The sequence below is a fragment of the Engraulis encrasicolus genome, chromosome 21 (assembly GCF_034702125.1).
Source record: "Engraulis encrasicolus isolate BLACKSEA-1 chromosome 21, IST_EnEncr_1.0, whole genome shotgun sequence".
Classification (NCBI taxonomy): domain Eukaryota; kingdom Metazoa; phylum Chordata; class Actinopteri; order Clupeiformes; family Engraulidae; genus Engraulis; species Engraulis encrasicolus.
Genome location: NC_085877.1, coordinates 39,073,151 through 39,092,777, shown reverse-complemented (window position 1 = coordinate 39,092,777; position 19,627 = coordinate 39,073,151). Strand labels below are relative to the sequence as shown.

The 19,627-nt window shown below is 44.9% G+C and overlaps 2 protein-coding genes across 5 annotated transcripts in view; both read left to right on the top strand.

Annotated features, from left to right (window-relative positions):
* Positions 1-8,659, top strand: part of pygmb (phosphorylase, glycogen, muscle b) — a 36,868-nt gene extending 28,209 nt beyond the window's left edge. For all 4 annotated transcript variants that reach the window (XM_063186674.1, XM_063186675.1, XM_063186676.1 and 1 more), the window contains 7 exons: positions 3,098-3,245; positions 3,987-4,045; positions 4,571-4,712; positions 5,748-5,955; positions 6,874-7,008; positions 7,825-7,891; positions 8,515-8,659. In XM_063186674.1, coding sequence (XP_063042744.1) covers positions 3,098-3,245; positions 3,987-4,045; positions 4,571-4,712; positions 5,748-5,955; positions 6,874-7,008; positions 7,825-7,891; positions 8,515-8,658 — 903 coding nt within the window. In that variant the 3' untranslated portion in view covers position 8,659. The remainder of the gene's footprint in view (positions 1-3,097; positions 3,246-3,986; positions 4,046-4,570; positions 4,713-5,747; positions 5,956-6,873; positions 7,009-7,824; positions 7,892-8,514) is intronic.
* Positions 8,660-15,250: 6,591 nt separating this feature from the next.
* Positions 15,251-19,627, top strand: part of clcn5b (chloride channel, voltage-sensitive 5b) — a 137,836-nt gene continuing 133,459 nt past the window's right edge. The window contains exons 1-2 of the mRNA XM_063186673.1: positions 15,251-15,372; positions 15,646-15,786. Of these exons, the coding sequence (XP_063042743.1) occupies positions 15,321-15,372; positions 15,646-15,786 (193 nt within the window). The 5' untranslated portion in view covers positions 15,251-15,320. The remainder of the gene's footprint in view (positions 15,373-15,645; positions 15,787-19,627) is intronic.

Here is a 19,627-nt window from a genome sequence, read left to right as displayed (position 1 = left end):
TGAGAAAAATGCCTTCTAAGCCTTAGTATTAGGTTGGATATTGTAGTTACTGCAAATTTGACATGGACATTCATGTACTGTATCTCTAAAACGGGACACATTTGAACCATTTGTCACAAGATAAAGGTGTTATGAAGACCATTTTCAGTACAGTGGAATCCGCTTATAGTGGTCACGTTTGTCCAAGCCAATTTGAACACTGTAAGCGATTGATTACTAAAACCGAATTTGTATTATTTCACCCCTTTTTTTTATCTCTACCTGTCTGGCAAAAATGAGCGCTGAGAAAGACGAGGCTTACATGCATTTCAAAGCATAGACCACGCACGGGTCGTCATCTCTTATGATGTCAAATAAGTTTGTAAAGTTCCCATTCCACAAACGTTTTCTGGCGAGTTTCTGCACAGTGTGATTCAGGTTATGCATGCAAAACGCCGCAAGAATGCGCACTTAAAATTGCCACGCCGATAAATAACACACTGCTGCATAGCCTGCTGTACAGTAGTAGCCTACAACGTGTTTTTTTTTTGGACACCGTTTAAAAAAAGCCACGCAAAGAACTGGTTGGAATTGGGAAAGTCGCGCTGGGCTTGCTGGCATAGGAGAGATGAGAAGGGCGAGGGGGAGTGGGAGGGACTCGTGGGGAGACGCAGCCTGTACAGCTGTTGCAGTTTAAAGGGGCATTCCACCGGTGGAGACATGAATATGTTACTGAAAGGGGGTCATATTTATAGTAGAATAGTAACATACATTTCTAATTTGGTGCCTTCTTGGCCAAGAAAAGGCAGAAAATGACTTTTTAGTGCTTGTGGATTTGTGACAACAATCCCCATAATGCACTGCGATGCTCAAGTTCCACAGGCCACACCCAGTTATTTGGGACTCTATGCATCATCCCACACTGCAGCTTAGTTTTCTAGACTTTATTTTGTGCACACACGTGACCACCGTTTCTGTGTTGCTACACCTTCTTCAGAGTCAAATGATAGCAAGAGAGAGACACACATTTCAAGACTGACATTCACAGGTGATCCTACTTGGTTTGGCTAAATTGGTCTGATCTCATTGCAGGTAATTGACCCCACCCCCCAACACCAGGACAAAATTGTAGACAATTAGACAGCTTGCCAATTTCCCAAAACAAAATAAAAAAGTGAAAAAAAAAACAATACACAAAGAACATTGTCAATAAAACCACAGCTACAATTATTACAAGACCACAGCCGCGATGCTGGAACAATTTGTTACAGAGAGCAAGACATATTGTGTTCCTCATTTATGCCCTGAGGCTCCACTGAATTTAGAGTATGAATCCAAAATGCCTTTCTACGAAGCCTCTCTGTCTAATTGTCTGCAATCTTGTCCTGGTGTTGGGGGGTGGGGTCAATTACCTGCAATGAGATGAGACCAATTTAGCCAAACCAAGTGGGATCACCTGTGAATGTCAAGTCTTGAAATGTGTGTCTCTCTCTTGCTATCATTTGACTCTGAAGAAGGTGTAGCAACACCGAAACGTTGGTCGGGTGTGTGCAAAAAATAAAGTCTTGAAAACTAAGCTGCAGTGTGGTCCAGCTTCTCCTTTCCAGCTATGCCAGTGACTTACTGGCAGTGTTGCCAGATGAGGCTGATGATTTCCAGCCCAAAAAATGCTCAAAACCCACCTGGAAGCACTAAATCCCGCCCAATTCTATTGATGTCGATGGGAAAGATTGGGCGAGTTTTCCTGTAAAATGCCATTTTTACCTGCAGACGGCTATCTCAAGCAGCCCAATTGGGTGGTAAACAGCCCAATCTGGCAACACTGCTTACCGGAGCCTCAATGCCAGTGATTTCAATAGCACTGGGACACTGATCTGTGATAGGTCTGTTAGAGCATTAGGTCCAACCCCCTATGGACGGGGTTGAAAAGGTGGGAAAAAGGCTTGTAGTCTCAACAGAAATCCACCTCTCTTACACTTCCTATGTCGATGATGCAAAATGACCATTTTTACATCATTGACATAGGAAGTGTTAAGAGATGAATGTGGGTTTCACCTATCTCAGGGGGAATTGAGAGGTTTTTGCAAGACCATTCAAAAGTATGACTGGGTGTCTAGCAATGGAAAGCCTAATGCAAAATGGGTGGAGTGTCCCTTTAAACACAAGGTAGCCTGAGGAATGCCAAGCTTCGCCAAAACATCTCGTTGGCTCGTTTTTGGTAAATTTTCATACGTTTCGAAGAGCCTATGTTTTTCATTCCCAGAATAAGAGTGACATGATTCACGTGCTTGCTGCCCGGTGTTAACTCGTTAGGCTACATTGGCTAGCGAGACAGAAGCATGTGTACACAGCCTCATCACCAGAGAGTTTCTATGTGAACAGGTTGCGTCCCCACTCAGTCGAGCCATGCCTGCAGTTCACTGGGGTGCTGTCGGGAGAGCGCAGCCCATTCACTGTATGGAGTTTGCACTCCTCGGTTGGCGCCCCTAGAGTAGGCTACAGTTAGCCTGGCTCTCGCGAGACCCCTAGTGCTTCGTGCATCGTCGTTACACTTCGTGAGCTCGCACTGCGCGAGAGTCAGGTTAGGCTACAGTAGGCTACCACCCGGAAAAGTGGCGAGTTGAGTCTCGCGCAATACCCTTACAACCTATCTGGCATATACAGAAGCAGACGTCGGGAACGGAATCGCGGGAGTAAAAAATGAAATGGCTACACTGAGTTTTTCAATACTTTTTGCACATGTTTACATTCATAAAATGACAAAAATGAACATTATAAGCGGATTTTTGATCACTGTAAACGAATTATTTAAACAGTATTTGTATAGAAATGATTCTGTCCCAAGCTTTTTGATCTATATAAGCGGTTGATTACTAGGCTATATCCGTGACCACTATAAGCGGATTCCACTGTATAAACTAAATTTTGACAGAATATGTAGTTACTGCATTTTCCCTTTGTACAGCAGTTTATGTATCTTCATGAACGACATCTTTCTTTTGTTATTCCACTGTGCGGGAGAACACACTGGAGTTCATCTTGATGACTACCACGAGCTGAAGATCAAATGGGAGCCGCACTCACATACAGTGTATTTCCCCGTTATTTCTTCCTCTAGGAGAACAAGATGAAGTTCGCTGTGCATCTTGAGGAGCACTACAAGGTCAAGATCAACCCCAACTCCATGTTTGACATCCAGGTGAAGAGGATCCACGAGTACAAGAGACAAATACTCAACTGCCTCCACATCATCACCCTCTACAACCGTGAGTTATTATTCATATTATATTATTATTGTATTATTATATATTATTATAATAGTATTAGTATATTATGCTGTATATTATATATTATATATATTATATTATATTATATATACTATATATTATTATATATTAGATATTAGATTAAGAGGCAAATACTCAACTGCCTCCACATCATCACCCTCTACAACCGTAAGTTATTTTTAATATTATATTATTATTGTATTACTATATATTATTAGTATATTATTAGTATACTATGCTGTATATTATATAGTATATGAGATATTAGACTTGCAAGAGGCAACTGCTCAACTGCCTCCACATCATCACTCTCTACAACCGTGAGTGGAAATAATATGGTTATTCAGTATAAATATAATCAGCAATATTATTATCATATAGCAAAGCTTCCAGCCAGGGGCGCCACCAGAATTGTTTCCCCCTTAAAGGCACCTGTCAGTGCTTGGGGCCCCTTAAGGGCCCCTGTCAGTGCTTGAGCCCTTAGAATCTGTAACATACCACACACCCCCCACCCCCCCCCCGGCCTCAGCCATGCTTCCAGCTTTTCAACTTGATTTTCAGTCAGTTTAGTAGGACAAGGCTTGGCCTACTGTGTCTACTGTGTCTGTCACTCAAACTGGAATATTGTATATTGTTCATGTTTATGTCATTAATGACTGTTTATGTCCACACACACTGCAGCACCCTGGAAACTCTGACTCAAGTCTTATTTTCAATCAGGCATTAAGAAGGAGCCCAACAAGGTCTGGACCCCCAGGACTGTCATGATTGGAGGAAAGGTAAATGCCTGAGCAATAGGACTGTCATGATTGGAGGAAAGGTAAATGCCTGAGCGATGAAGTATGAAGTAGAAGTAGCAGTGCTCTTACAGGATGTACTTACAACACTATTGGTATGATATTACACATTATAACTACATTATAACAACGTTGCTATGACAGCACCGAGAGCCTGGAGTTTCTGACATGTCACCCATGGACCATCTCCTATGCGCCTGCTAGTTTAAAGTTTAACGACAGTTAGATAGCCAAAATATATTTTGTGGGCAGCCGTGAAATAGTGGGAGGCCGTTAGGGAGGCGGTCTTAAAAATCAGAGGATTGTAGATTCAAATCCCACCATTACCTCTCCCTAAAACCTCCATCCAATGGCTGAAGTGCCCTTGAGCAAGGCACCTAACCCCACACTGCTCCAGGGACTTACTAGTACCTTGCAAATAACTGTAAGTTGCTTTGGATAAAATGCGACAGCTAAATGTAATGTAATGTTATTTCTTTGTGTTTACGTCTGCTTGTTGTGTCCCAGGCCGCTCCTGGCTACCACACGGCTAAGATGATCATCCGCCTCATCACGGCCATCGGCGACATCATCAACCACGACCCCGTCATCGGAGACCGCCTCAAGGTCATCTTCCTGGAGAACTACCGCGTCACTCTGGCCGAGAAAGGTACTTGGGCGCGCTCACACACACACACACACACACACACACACACACACACACACACACACACACACACACACACACACACACACACACACATAGATTTAAACTACCCATGTCACCCTGGCAGAGCACGCATGCACCTGTACGCACGCACGCACCCTGTATGCACGCACACACACACACATGCACGCACACAGTCACACACACATACACACACACACACACACACACACACACACACACACAGTCACACACACATACACACACACACACACACACACACACACACACACACACACACACACACACACACACACACACACACACACACACACACACACACACACACACACAGTTAAATGCATTTACTTTATACTGTGTTTAGCACAGAGAAGGCATTGCAGACCCAAGCATGAATGGAAATAAACTGTAGATCTGATAATGCAATCAGTCCAGCGCTATTGTTTATGTCCGTGTCCCGATGGATAAACTCTTTACCTCCCTCTATCTCTCTATGTCTTTTTATCTCTGTCTCATTCTTTGTCAATCTCTCTCTCTCTCTCTCTCTCTCTCTCTCTCTCTCTCTCTCTCTCTCTCTCTCTCTCTCTCTCTCATGCTGAACGGAGCCCTAAAGTGTCCCTAATTCTCCTCCTTATTTCTCCTCCTCTCCCTTTCTCCAGCCATCCCGTCGACAGACCAGTCTCTCCCTTTACCTCTCTCCCTCCACCTCTCTCTCTATCTTCCTTTTCTGTTTACTTTTCTTTTATTTTCTCTGTGTGTGTGTGTCTCTCTCCCACCAGCCATCCGGGCGGCCGAGCTGTCTATTCCTTTATTTCTCCCCTCACCTCTCTCTTCATCTCTCTATCTCCTTTTCTGTTTACCTTCTCTCTCTCTCTCTCTCTCTCTCTCTCTCTCACCAGCCATCCTGGCGACCGACATAGCTGTCTATTCCTTTATTCCTCCCCTCACCTCTCTCTTCATCTCTCTATTTCCTTTTTTGTTTACTTTCTCTCTGTGTGTCTCTCTCTCTCTCACCAGCCATCCCGGCGGCCGACCTGTCTGAGCAGATCTCCACGGCGGGCACAGAGGCGTCGGGCACAGGCAACATGAAGTTCATGCTGAACGGTGCCCTCACCATCGGCACCATGGACGGGGCCAACGTGGAGATGGCAGAGGAGGCGGGCGAGGACAACCTCTTCATCTTCGGCATGAGGGTGGAGGACGTGGAGGCCATGGACAAGAAGGGGTGAGCTGGGAGATGTAGTTTTATACCTTGTTGTAGTTTGGGTGGGCTGGGAGATGTAGTTTTATACCTTATTGTAGTTTGGGTGGGCTGGGAGATGTAGTTTTACACATTATTGTAGTTTGGGTGGGCTGGGAGATGTAGTTTTATACCTTATTGTAGTTTGGATGAGCTGGGAGATGTAGTTTTATATCTTATTGTAGTTTCGGGTGGGCTGGGAGATGTAGTTTTATACCTTATTGTAGTTTGGGTGAGCTGGGAGATGTAGTTTTATACCTTATTGTAGTTTGGGTGGGCTGGGAGATGTAGTTTTACACATTATTGTAATTCATGATGACCACTATATGGTTGTATATTGGTGTAGTGTTAGAACCTCTTCATATTTGGCATGAGGGTGGAAGACGTGGAGGCCATGGACAAGAAGGGGTGAGCTGGGAGATGTAGTTTTATATCTTATCGTAGTTCATTATGATGACTGTATGGTTGTATATTAGTAGAGTAGAGTAGAGTATCATTTATCAATCCTGAGGGGAAATTAAGGTGTTAAGTAGCATACAATTATAAATACAGGAGACATTACACATAAGGCATCACAAACATCATTCCACATATACAAAGTAACCATATAGCTCACTCTTACATACATTCAGCCTAAGGCAGATCTCACTTCCGCTCTCTCTCCCACAAACACACACGCGCACACACACACACACACACACACACACACACACACACACACACACACACACACACACACACACACACACACACACACACACACACACACACACACACACACACACACACACACACACACACACACACACACACACACACACACACACACACACCGTAGGTTGTTTTTGTCAGTATAACAACTGTAACTGACTTCCTGTCCTCCCGTCCCCTCTCCTCCTCCAGGTACAATGCCAATGAGTACTACCAGCGTCTCCCGGAGCTGAAGCAGGCCATCGACCAGATCTCTAACGGCCACTTCAGCCCCAAGGAGCCCGAGCTCTTCAAGGACCTCGTCAGCATGCTCATGAACTACGACAGGTGGGATTGCGAGGGGTTAAGCCTGGCTCAAACTACACGACTATCGCGCCGATTCTCGGCTTAAAACCCCCCTTACGACAATCGCTGGAACGTTACCCCCCAGGACCATCGCAAGCGATTGTCGGGGAAGATTTCCTCGTCGTGAGCGACGTTCTAAGATAGAACTTTGGCAGCTCAAAGAGTCGCCGATCGCAAATCGTAGAAATCAAACAGTGTTTGATATTTGCGACTGGAAATAGAACGTCGGGCATTGTCTCGGTGGCTGCGAGCAGCGACAAGATTGACAGTTGCGATTCTCTTCTAGTGTGCGGTGCACCCCGACGCCAAAATCGGACACACAATCGCTAGTCGTGTAGTTTGAGCCTGGCTTTACATTATACTGCAATTAGCTGAGGCTTTTATCCAAAGCGACTTACAGTTATTCACAGAGTATTGGTTACAGTTCCTGGAGCAATGTGTGGATATTTGCCTTGCTCAAGGGTACCCCAGCCAAAAAGCGCTTACAAAAATGTACAGTTTAAGAATGTAACAGCAGGGGCTTGTGAGCATTGTGCATAAGCTGTCATGACTGTCATTTACTGAATTGTGCATTCTTTTCAGAGGCGGAGCTATAGCCCTCCTATAGCTCCTCCCCTGGAAAGAATACACACAATTCAATAAATAGGGGCATTTGCCCCTGGGCCCAGGGCCCTCCTGTAGGGGTTGGGGGCCATATTGTGACAAAGGCAGGCAGTATGGGGGGCCCTATCAGTGTTTTGCCCTGGGGCCCTGTGTGCAATTGTTCCGCCACTGATTCTGTCATTTATTTCCCTCCAGGTTTAAGGTCTTTGCTGACTTTGAAGACTACATCAAATGCCAGGACAAAGTTAGCGCTTTGTATAAGGTAAATGTTTTTCATCAACATTGTATCAGCATTACTTCAGGCTCAGAAAAGAGGTCCAGTTTCATAAGATGCAGCTTCTTTGACCATCTTTGTCATCTACTCTTAGTCATTGCACTTTCATTGTGTCTCCCTGATTGCCTGTGTAGCTTACTGTCTATTTTCTCCCGTTCTGTTTGTGCACTGTCTATGCTTCTCCCATCATCAGAATGAATACACCCATGGCAATATTCTACCAATTTTATACATTAATATTTACAGAGGTGTCAAAAGTAAAAGTAGAGGTAAAAGTAAAAAAAAAAAAAATCCGACCACCACAGGTAATTTACCTGAGTAACCAGTAGACATGTGTACTTGTCTTAGGATCAGCTGACTCTGTGCTGGTTGGATCAAGTTTCTAGTGGGTTCTTGTTAGGTTTTTAGTGTTTTTCAGTAACAACAGAGTCTGTGTATCTCATTAGGTACAATGGAGTAAATGGTGTTACAGCTATGTAATATTGAAAAAAATATCCTGCTACGTGGAAACAGCACCTATGTCTCTGTCTGACAGCACACTGATCATGTCTCTCTCCTCTCCTCTCCTCTCCTCTCCTCTCCTCTCCTCTCCTCTCCTCTCCTCTCCGCAGAACACTAAGGAGTGGACCAGGAAGGTGGTGATGAACATCGCCGGCTGCGGCAAGTTCTCCAGCGACCGCACCATCTCCCAGTACGCCCGCGAGATCTGGGGAGTGGAGCCCACCCTTGAGGGGATCGCCGCCCCTGACGAATAAATACCCCCCTCCCCCTCCCCCACCCTCTCCCGCTCTTAGTATCTCATCAACCACCCCCCCACCCCCCCCCCCCCCCAACTCACTGTACTGTATCTTCCTTCAACCCATCCTGGAGGAACCCCCCCAGCCCCCCTGACCTTCTTCTCCCTTGTCAAGTTACTGTATGTCAGAAGTAGACAACCTGGCCCAAGACAGTAAAAAGTAAAAGGCCTGTTGCTGTGCCCTGGGTGATTAGGCTGGAAGACATAGGCTATGTGGGGCAGGACAGGCCTTTACTTTTCTGACCCCGGGCGGGATGTCCACCTCTGTCTCATTCCCCTCCTGTTTCCCTCTTACCTGATGAATTTAACCTGATGTACGCACTGTATCTGCCTTTACTGCAACCCACCACAGACTAGACTACAACTACCCAGTTATGATAGTTTAGCCGTTTATGACAGTTTAGCGCACCCCAATCCCACCCCTACTCAAATCCCACTATGCTTCATTTTAATCCTAATATGACTGAAAAAAAGAAGGGCATAGTTTTAGTATTATATCCTGACGGAGCGCACTGACAAAAGCCTCTCTCACCCATTAGCTATGGCCCTCCTCTTTGATTAGCTGATTGATCGGGATTAGCATTTATCTGCTGTGTGTACGTACTGTATAACAGTGTTTGGTGTAGTTGATGGTGAGTGAATGTAGCAAAAAAAACAAAACAAAACCAACTCAATGACAGTCTTTCAGTCTTTCCAATAGCCGGTTTACGACCACAATATTAGCATGACCTTGTTCACGTAACACAATACCGTATTGAAGTCAGATTTACCGTAGGATTAGGTGTGATTATTCAATGTTCGATACTGTTCAGCAGCACAGTACTGTTAATAACGTGGACCAGTGTATGTGAGCGAGTTTGTCCGTCCACTGTTGAAAAACCAATACGACCACTAATGCTCCTCCAACACCCGTTCTGACAAAAACCTTACCACCTTACCACCTTATCACCAGCAACCTTCCCTCAGACACTTAGCATGCTGGTCAATATCTCAGCCAAAGTTCTATCGTCGATGTATTTGTCGGGATCAAACATGAGAACGTCTTCCTTCAGACTACCACTAGATGCAACAGTACCAGTTGCCTTTTAACCAGAACATATTCAGTTGCCATGTTAAACGTATACACTGTGATGCAGCCCGACCTTATCGTCAAACAGGCACTGTGTTTGTGTGGTCATTAGCATGGAGGTTAGCATTGAGATCACGAGGCAAGCATTTAGATGACACTTCGATTACGTTGTGTTTCTCTCTATCACGCGTCATGTCATATCTTAAGCACATTTTGTTTTCACTCTACTGTACTTGACATCGTGGCTCGTTCTATCTTTTCGAAGCAGAATCCACCAGTTATTGCATTGATTGTACTGTACGCCCAACTTCGTAGCGTTGCTTTTCTGAAGATTCTGAAGATCCATGCCGTGGTGAACCTGCCCACTACTCTAAGAAATGAGACCTGTTATATTTCTTAGGCAATAGGCCTAGTTTAGCTCCAAAGCCTAGGGTCAGACTTCTTAAACAACGTGTGACATCATAAACTGTAGGTGTGTGTGTGTTTTGTCAGTCAACTGTGTACGTAAAGTGTGTGGCGTTTTCTTATTTGTTAGTTTGTGTGGTTTGTTCGTTAGTTAGTTTGTTTGTGCTGTGTCAGTGATGCGGAACTGCAGCACTCAGTTCCCCCCGTTTTCGGTAAATAAACTGGCTCCATTCTCCTGCTTTGACAGTAGTCATCATCATATTAGACATCATACCTATGTACCCAGGGCCGCTGACAGCTTTAGCTGGGCCCGGGACAAAGAGATATGAAAGGGCCCCAAACCCAATACATACAATGCGGATCCAAATCTGGGCCCCCTCTCTCCCTGGGCCCGGGACAAGTGACCCCTTTGTCCCCCACTGTCGGCTTCCCTGTATGTACCATTTGGTCCATTCACTTGCATTGGTTTCGGGGAATGATCTGCCACACCCAATGCAGTAGACAGGCTAACAGCAACAGCAACAGGCCATCCAGGGGTGCATTTCTCAACAGTATTGTTGCTCGCTAAGTTAGCAACTTAATCGGTTGCAGTGCAATTTTCCATTGGAAACCTACAAAGTTGCTAACTGGCTAGCAACAAGGCTTTTAAGAGACGCACCCCAGTACAATGAGGAGTCTGTGCATAAAATATGTATGGTAATGATAACAAACAAAAGGCTCCTTCTCCAGCTTTGACAGTAGTACAGTGCCTCTGTTGTTGCCGGGCTCAGCTCTAATCACTCACTTCCTGTCTGTAAGTGTCTGACTGTGACGTGACTGTCCTGACTTACTGTCCTGAGAGGACCTGGCCTGCACCAGATGATCCGACCGGCAGACTGGGTGACGTGAAGGGCTGGACTGGGGGAGAAATAGGGCCCGGGCACTTTTGGCTTAAAGGGGCTCCTCATAATTTAATGGCGCAGAACTGACTTACCAGTGGGTCCTGCACCCTTTGTGGGCCCTTATTTTCAGAAATGTTAAATATATAGCCTATTATTATTATTATTTTGCATTTCTGAATATAGGGGCCCCCGAGGGTGCAGGGCCCACTAGGAAATGCCCGCTATGCCAGGTGGCCCGCCCAGCCCTGGGTCTTTCAGACAGAGAGGAAGGGCAGGGCTGCTCATGTAACGGAGGCCAATCAGCAGCAGAGTGTGGCGCCGTGGATTGTTAGTAAACCTCCCTCCCGAAGCCTCGTTACAATAGCAGTAGCTCTGAGCTATAGGACTGGTGCTTTAGCTCAGCGGTATCGTGCTGTGCCTCCCAAATCCGGATTGATGCATTGAATGCGCTGAATTGATACTGGCTGTTCAGTATGTGAACGGAAATTGGTACTGTCTACCAGAGAAATGTCAGTAAAATACAGTATGTATTGGTTGGTTGGTTCAGGCATAAAGGAATTATTTACTGAATGGTGAATTCATGTTGAATGGTTGGTGAATTTCACATGTACTGCATTAGTTTTTGGTCTTTGAGAACGGTTAACGGAATGTTGGACAAGCCGGCATTGGTGATATGGTATACTACATGGTGGGCCGATGATCAGGGCCAACGGTGAATGTTTTTTTTTCCGACGTCCCCAAGCCTATAGATGGTCCCGGGACCCGTGGGTCAGTTTAGTCAGTACGTCCACCGCTCTGTTGCTACTCCTGAACTGTTCTGTGGCTTGGCCACACTCTTGTGGAAACTCTCGTCTCGTCCTCTCACACGCAGTCACTCTCACAGCCAAGCAAAAGCAATGTGATGTTGATACAACGTTGATACAACGTTGACGGACAGAACCACCCGTAACTCCTCCGATACTGCCTTCTCCTACACCTCCTCTGCCTCACCACTTCTCTCCAGACTACTGCCTTAAAAACGGAATTCAGTGTGTCTGTGTGTGCGTGCGTTCGTGTGTGTGTGTGTGTGTGTGTATGCTCGCGTGTGTGTGCGTGGGCGTGTGTGTGTGTGTGGGATCACTCCCGCCCATAATTGATTCCCCCCCTTGCTCCCAACATACGCTTGCAAGGAGAGAGGAATAAAAAAAATAACTATAATGATGATTACAAGAAATAAAGCTTTGCTTGAAGTAACTAAATGGGTCAAAAAGCATGATAGTGGCCATGGGACTACTGGTTTGCTTGTGTTGTTCCTGTATAAGAAAAACTCAAAACAATGTATTTAGATCTGAATTAGACATTTTTTGTGTGCTAAAAAAAGCCTTTACAAATTGGCGTACACACATTGGAAGGACCAGGCCGAACTGAGTGACTTGCGATTGTATGATGTTGTTGGTTTACAATTTTTGAATGTCTGAGGGAAAAAGGTCATTTTAAGTAGCCTTCGGTTAAGTCATTCAAACCTATACATTCAAACTAAATTTCAAGTCTAAACGAAGTCTATATAGGCGGACTATACTTTGAAATGTGATTTCAAAAGGAGAATTTGAAGACTACTAACTGTAATGTCCTCATTGTGATAGATCAGCAAATCAAATTGGGATCACTTAATTCCTTAACCTAACCGAGGTTAATTCTTACTAAGGCTACGTAAAGTGTACCTGCCTTGTCTGTTTGTCTGCCTTCTCTGTCTGTGTGCTGTGTGTTGCCCTGCCTGTCGTCCTTCCAATGTTTTTTTGAATGTTACTGCAACTGTCCTTCTTTGACCTGTAACCTTTAACCTTTGACCTGTACTGCTGAAGCCAGTCACAGCATAGCACATGTGATTCTACTGATACTCTTAGAAGAGCAACACAAATAAAAGGAGATGAAGTCTACCAACACTGCAATGGTCTCTCTCTTTATTTTCAATTGTAAAATGTGGTCAAAAAAAGGAAAAATCTGCACACTGTTGCTGCGATCTATTCAACACAACGTTTCGACATCAGACGGCCTTCACCGTGGTATAGGTTGACCTGTACACCTGACGAAAACCACCTGAGGTCGAAACTTTGTGTTAAATAAATCGGTGAGCAGCAACCGTGTGCGGATTTTCCCTTCTTCTTTTATGTGTCTTTGTTTGATCCAGCACCTGTTTTACTGGATATGTGCACATCCCTCATAATACTTTTAACCATGCCGGATGTTGCGTTGCGCAACATTGGCCCTGGCATCTGGCATTACGCAACATTCAGGCTCATGAGATTTGAGACAACTTTATTAAAAACCTTTGAGATCAAATAACACATTCTAATGAAAGATGAGGGTCTTAGCGTTTAAATGCAACTTAGTGCATATTTTTATGAACTTCATAAGCTGAGATATTTAGTTTTTTATAGGCTGAGGGCAGCTCTTCTTAAAAAGGGCTCAGGCATTCAGCACCCTTTTTTGCAGGTGCCTCAGGCGTCAATGGGTTAAAATGTGATGAACACATGCAGGCCTTAGAACAACGGTGGCCTCATATCATAGAACTAATACAACGCTATTTCTATGGCCTCATATTAGCTTGCAGTACTTTTATCTGTCTTGGTCTCTCTCATTCATCCATTCTCTCTCTCTCTCTCTCTCTCTCTCTCTCTCTCTCTCTCTCTCTTACACACACACACACACACACACACACACACACACACACACACACACACACACACACACACACACACACTAAAATCATTCTCTAATCAAAAAATCGAATAAAGAAATCAGATTTGAAAGGGAGTTAGTCATTGGTGAAGTATCCTTAGCATGGTGGTGCATACACTTGTCTGACTGTTGTGTGATTATTGCCACTGTGAAAAATTGGAATCATGAATGACCAAAGCCTACTAAAAAGTTATCACCGGCCTCAAAATGACAGTGCCTTACAGCTCGCTGTAAATTTGTCTCTATCTCTTGCCTCTCTCTCTTGGTCTCTCTCTCTCTCTCTCTCTCTCTCTCTCTCTCTCTCTCTCTCTCTCTCTCTCTCTCTCTCTCTCTCTGTCTTTCTCCATTGGTCTCTCTCTTGGTCTCTCTATTGGTCTCTCTCTCTCTGTCTGTGTCTCTGTCTCAGCCTCTCTCTAGTATAGAATTGCACTGTTTAAAATATATTGCACTGCTAACTGAATACCAGAACAATATTCTGTTAATTACATACCACACACTATTACCATACAGCAGGATCGGCATGTGCTACACTTCCTTTCCGCGTGGTGGCAGTGTGGAGCAGTGCTCTCAGCTGGCGCCAGTACTGCATAGCTCGCACAGCAAAGCAGAGACCGCATATGTGTCACTGGCATATTCCAGAAGAGGGATTTATGGCGATCGGGACAGAAGCAAGTCAGTTTGTTTATTTTTAATGAAGGATCATGGCATCGGAGACACCGGACTCTGAACGTAAGATGACAGCCTGAGAAACTGCATGGCTGACGTGTTCTTGCACTCGACATGACGCATGTTTTTCTTCTGAGTGGGCACAACCGCGGGTTTTAAGTTGTATTTTTCTCCCCCATCGTTGTGCTGCAGCTAGCCCAAGGTAGCTAGGCTAGTGGGCTAGCTCACAGCATTTTAAATCCTTGTCACAAGACAGGCCGAGGCTTACTGTTCAAGAATAAGCGGTGAGACATGGCAAACAACTATACGGTGTTCGTGTAACTTATTTGGAATAAGGTTCTTGCGCTAGTTTCCAAGCTGTGAAGTGTTCTGCATAGGATAGGGTCTCCCCCTGCCTTTGTTTCTAGCAGATGGAAGTTGTCTGAACGGGAGCTAGTTGACCCACATAAAGTTTTTGTTGTTGGCTGCCAGACGTGCCAGTGCCTTTCAACTGTAACATTTTATCTAGGCGTAGACATTCGTTTGGCAGGGAAACAGATGGTTTCTGGACTTGATTAGCTACAAAGAGACTCAGATAAGAGCCATCAAGCCAACTGTCAAAAGTGATAGATTTTGCCCTGATGATGCTGATGACAACTTGTCAGTCACCACTCGTATGTTGCGACAACGTTTCCTCATTGGCTGCGTGTCAAACCTAAAAAGTAGGCTTTTACGCCACTGGACACATGATTAGTTGAGTTGTGCAATTCACTTTTTCTTATTGGTCAATTTAGTGTTTAGTCACCTGTAGGGCAGTAGGATGTGAAGTCGATGCGAGACAGACTACTAGAGTTGGATAGTTTTGTGAAGAAGAGAGAGGCAACTAGCTAAGGGGATTCTGACATGCCACATGCGCTGATCTCATTCAAAAAATTCGAAGATGGGCGATGTAGAGGTTAGTGTGTAGTAGCCTACATTTGTGTGTTTTGTTTGTGCAGTTTTCGGTCAGGGCCTGACAGTTTGTAAGTCCGTCTACCGCAAGTCGAGCACTGGGTTAAAGGGTGACAACATGGCCTATATATTTTTTCCCCTCTCTCTTGTGTGTGTTGTAACAGAATAGTTTGGTTACGTGCCCGTGGTATCGTGTGTGAAGTGAACCATGCACACAGATCCAAAGATCAACAGGTACTGACGGCGTGTTTTTAATGTGTGTCTTCTTTCAACGCAGAGGGGGGTATGGACAACTCGGGGTTTTGCAACGACAACTACAATAGCGGGGGAAGCGACGATGACATGGTGGATATTAGTGGAGCTACCCTGGACTTCTCAGAGGATGTGCCACCAATTGAGAGGGACCACTTTGGCGCAGGTAAGACAGACTGTCTGACTGACTGACTGACAGTTGTCAAATTTCAACAACATTTTGTGTGCTGTGTATGTGAGTTATGTATACCAACTTCAACTTCACACATTGCTGGTTTATCAAGCCTACATTTTTGTCCCCAAGCTGTGGGCATGAGGTCTGCTGAAGCATAGATCTACTGCACGTCATTTATCAAGAAAATAATGTGATCATCACTCACATCCCGCCGAAGGGGTAGGGTGAGTGAGGGTCACGAGTCGACCTAGTTGCAGTCTGACTGTATGGTAGTTTGACACGTTGAGTAGTCTCTTGAGGGTCACATGCTACTCATACTAGCAAATCATTACAGTATAGTACACAAGATGCACACAGTATCGTATCAGAGATTCTTTAAGTATAGAGATATGCCATTGTAATAGATTGCTATGGGCACCTAACATGACCAGGTTCCGGTCTGCCTAAAGGGGGTGTCATAATACTCCTAGCATTGAATATAAGGGTTCTCAGGTCTGCCTAAAGGGGGATTTCCCCCCAATAATAGAACCCAGAAACAATGAGTGCGTATACATGCAGTTCAGTATCCCGAATATGAAGCATATCCCGGTTATGATCATATTCGGGATAGGGTGTTTATATGAGCACAGAATGCAATATCCCAGTCAACATTTTTGGCCGTTGTAGAATTCTCTGCAAATGCGTGTAGCTTGGATACCAGCGACAACGTTCTATGGGAAGCCCCTGTATCCAGGATAAGGTGTTTACATGCGGCAGTATCCCGGCTTCTGTCGGAATACTCCACCTAGCATATCCCGATTTCTCAGTATCCCGAATAAGGGCTTATTCGGGATACTGACGTGTTTATATGCTCAAACACAAATTCGGGATACTTAATATCCCGATCATATTCGGGATACTGAACTGCATGTATACGCACTCAATGGGCCAATGGAACCTCTCTCTCTCTCTACTCTCTCTGATAATATTCTTTCCATACTGCATTTCAGCCTGTTGGTGCTCAGGTTGACATAGGCAAATGAATACAAGCTAATCAGAAAGTAAGCTTAAATTGTAGTTTAATACAGTTTTGTAACCCCATGATGACCTATCATGGCACATGGCTACTGTTGTGTACAGGGGAGCGTGTCTATGTTCCCACAGCCCATTGGTCCCACAGCCCATTGGTCCCACATCACTAAGATTTTTAACATTATTTTTAGGCCTATTGGTTCTCTTAGTTTACTTGGAAATGTGGGAACATGGAGTTGTAGAGCATAGGGCTTATATTTTGAATAATTTCTTAGAACTGTGGGAACATGGAGCAGCAGGAATAAGCTGGGACCATTTGGGCTGTGGGACCAATGGGCTGTGGGAACATAGAGCTGACCCCGTGTAGAGTTAAATCCTACCTCTTTGAGGACTTTGAGGTATGTCGAACAGGATTGTTACACCCCCATTGTAAAACTCAACGAACTTGTTTACATAAGAACTGATTGCAACTTTGCTGCACTTTACATGGCATGGATATGCGGATAGCTGACGTGTGTGTGTGTGTGTGTGTGTGTGTGTGTGTGTGTGTGTGTGTGTGTGTGTGTGTGTGTGTGTGTGTGTGTGTGTGTGTGTGTGTTTTATACTGTAGATCACAACTGGGAAGGCATTTACAGAGAGAGTGTGTGTGTGTGTGTGTGTGTGTGTGCGTGTGCGTGTGCGTGTGCGTGTGCGTGTGCGTGTGTTTCATGCTTTTTCATCATTTTGAAACACTCACTTCCCTTTCTTCGTCAACCCTTCCTTTTTTCGCAGTTGCTTAACAGGTCACATTGTGTGTGTGTGTGTGTGTGTGTGTGTGTGTCTGTGTCTGCTTGCCAGCCTGTCTGTTTGTCCTACTCTGTGTAGAACATCAGCAGGACTATACAGTTGTTGTGTGTGTGTGTGTGTGTGTGTGTGTGTGTGTGTGTGTGTGTGTGTGTGTGTGTGTCTGTGTCTGTGTCTGTGTCTGTGTCTGCTTGCCAGCCTGTGTCTGTCCTACTCTGTGTAGAACATCAGCAGGACCATACAATTGTCAAATGTGTGTGTGTGTGTGTGCGCGCGTGTGCGGATTTGCATGTGTGTTTGTTTACAAGTACTGCTACTGTATGTTCAGGTGCAGGAGTGAGTGTGTCTGCATTTTTGTATAACATCAAGAGAAATGGAAGTGTGTGTGTGTGTGTGTGTGTGTGTGTGTGTGTGTGTGTGTGTGTGTGTGTGTGTGTGTGTGTGTGTGTGTGTGTGTGTGTGTGTGTGTGTGTGTGTGTGTGTGTGTGTGTGTGTGTGTGGTTTCACAGGTCGCTACAGTTGGTAAATGCTGCAGAACCCTCAGCTATCTGTATGCCCTGTTTCCTGTCTCGCTAGTTCACACATTATTTATTTAACTCTTGCTATGATCTCCATTACTGAGCGCACTAGTCAGTTGCTTACAACATGCACTTTTAGTAGTGTCCTTCTACAGAAAAACAACATTACATCTTAGTTGATACTTCTATACAAACTGACTTACTTATATTATTACAGGGTATTGGTTACAGTCCCTCCCTGGAGCAGTGTGTGGGGTTAGGTGCCTTGCCCCTGGGCCTCTCAGCCATGGAGGCAGGAAGGGACTAGATGGGGATTGAACCTACAACCCTGTGTGATCTACAGTCCAACTCCCTAACCATTACTAGCCGTCAATCAGTCTGGCAAAAGCCATGAGGAATCCGTCTCCGTAGACGATGGGAGATGGTCTGATCTTACTCTATCATTTAAATTAATTGTTTTCCAAACTCAAATTAAAACCCATATTGTGCTTTATTAGCATGCCTGTTACGTTATAGCGTCGCAAAAGCATACAAATAACAAAACGAAAGTGTGAATATAGTTACCTTAACCAATCAGTAACGGAGCTCACGGGTGAGTTCTACGTCACCACTTTCAACTGTTTGCTGATTGGCGAAACACTGAGAGAACTGAGAACTGAGCTCGAGGCTTTTGCCAGACGATGTGCGGAGCCAAAATCTTTGGGTGGAGTACATGGATGGCGTCGCCAGGCTAAACCATTACACCAGGCTGCCACAAAATAGACGGTGTCGGTGTAACGGACATACCAACTGGCACAGATTGGTGTTGAAAACTGGTAGCCTGCTTTTACCAGGCCACATTAACCCATTGTGTCCTTGAGCGACATATACACTGCATTCAGGCTCTTGAGATTTGAGGGTTTTTATTAAAGGGACACTGAGCAGGAAATGGTCAAAAAAGGTACTGCAACTATGCTGCTCATTGAAAATGGGCTGCCTATTGCCAAATTTGATCTTTACATGAAAGTTTACAAATTAATAAACAAATATTTTCTACTATGGTCCAAGTACAGTCCTTTTTGCAGCTAAAAATGGCTATTTTTGGAAATTCAAAATGTAACGGACATACCAACTGGCACAGATTGGTGTTGAAAACTGGTAGCCCGCTTTTACCAGACCACATTAACTTAAGGAAGAAAAATCCGCACTCACAAACTGCGTCTCATTAGTCCCATGAAATCGGGGGAAGTGACATCACTTTCAAGCTGTATGGGCATGCAAGCAAGCCTAACCGCAGAGATACACCAGCGGCGACGCGACTCAAGCGACAGAGTGTAGCAGCAAGCGATACGAGAGACTGAGGAGACTAGAGTATGTCCGTACAGGCAGAAGGCAAAGCATTCAAGCATTCCCATTGGCTGTGGTCACTGACCTCTATACAGTCATTGGCTGTCGCCGCTTGTCGCCGAACCGCGTCATAAAAAGTTGAAAAGATTTCAACTTCAAATTGTCGCGCTCGTCGCGCAAATCGCTCTAGTCTC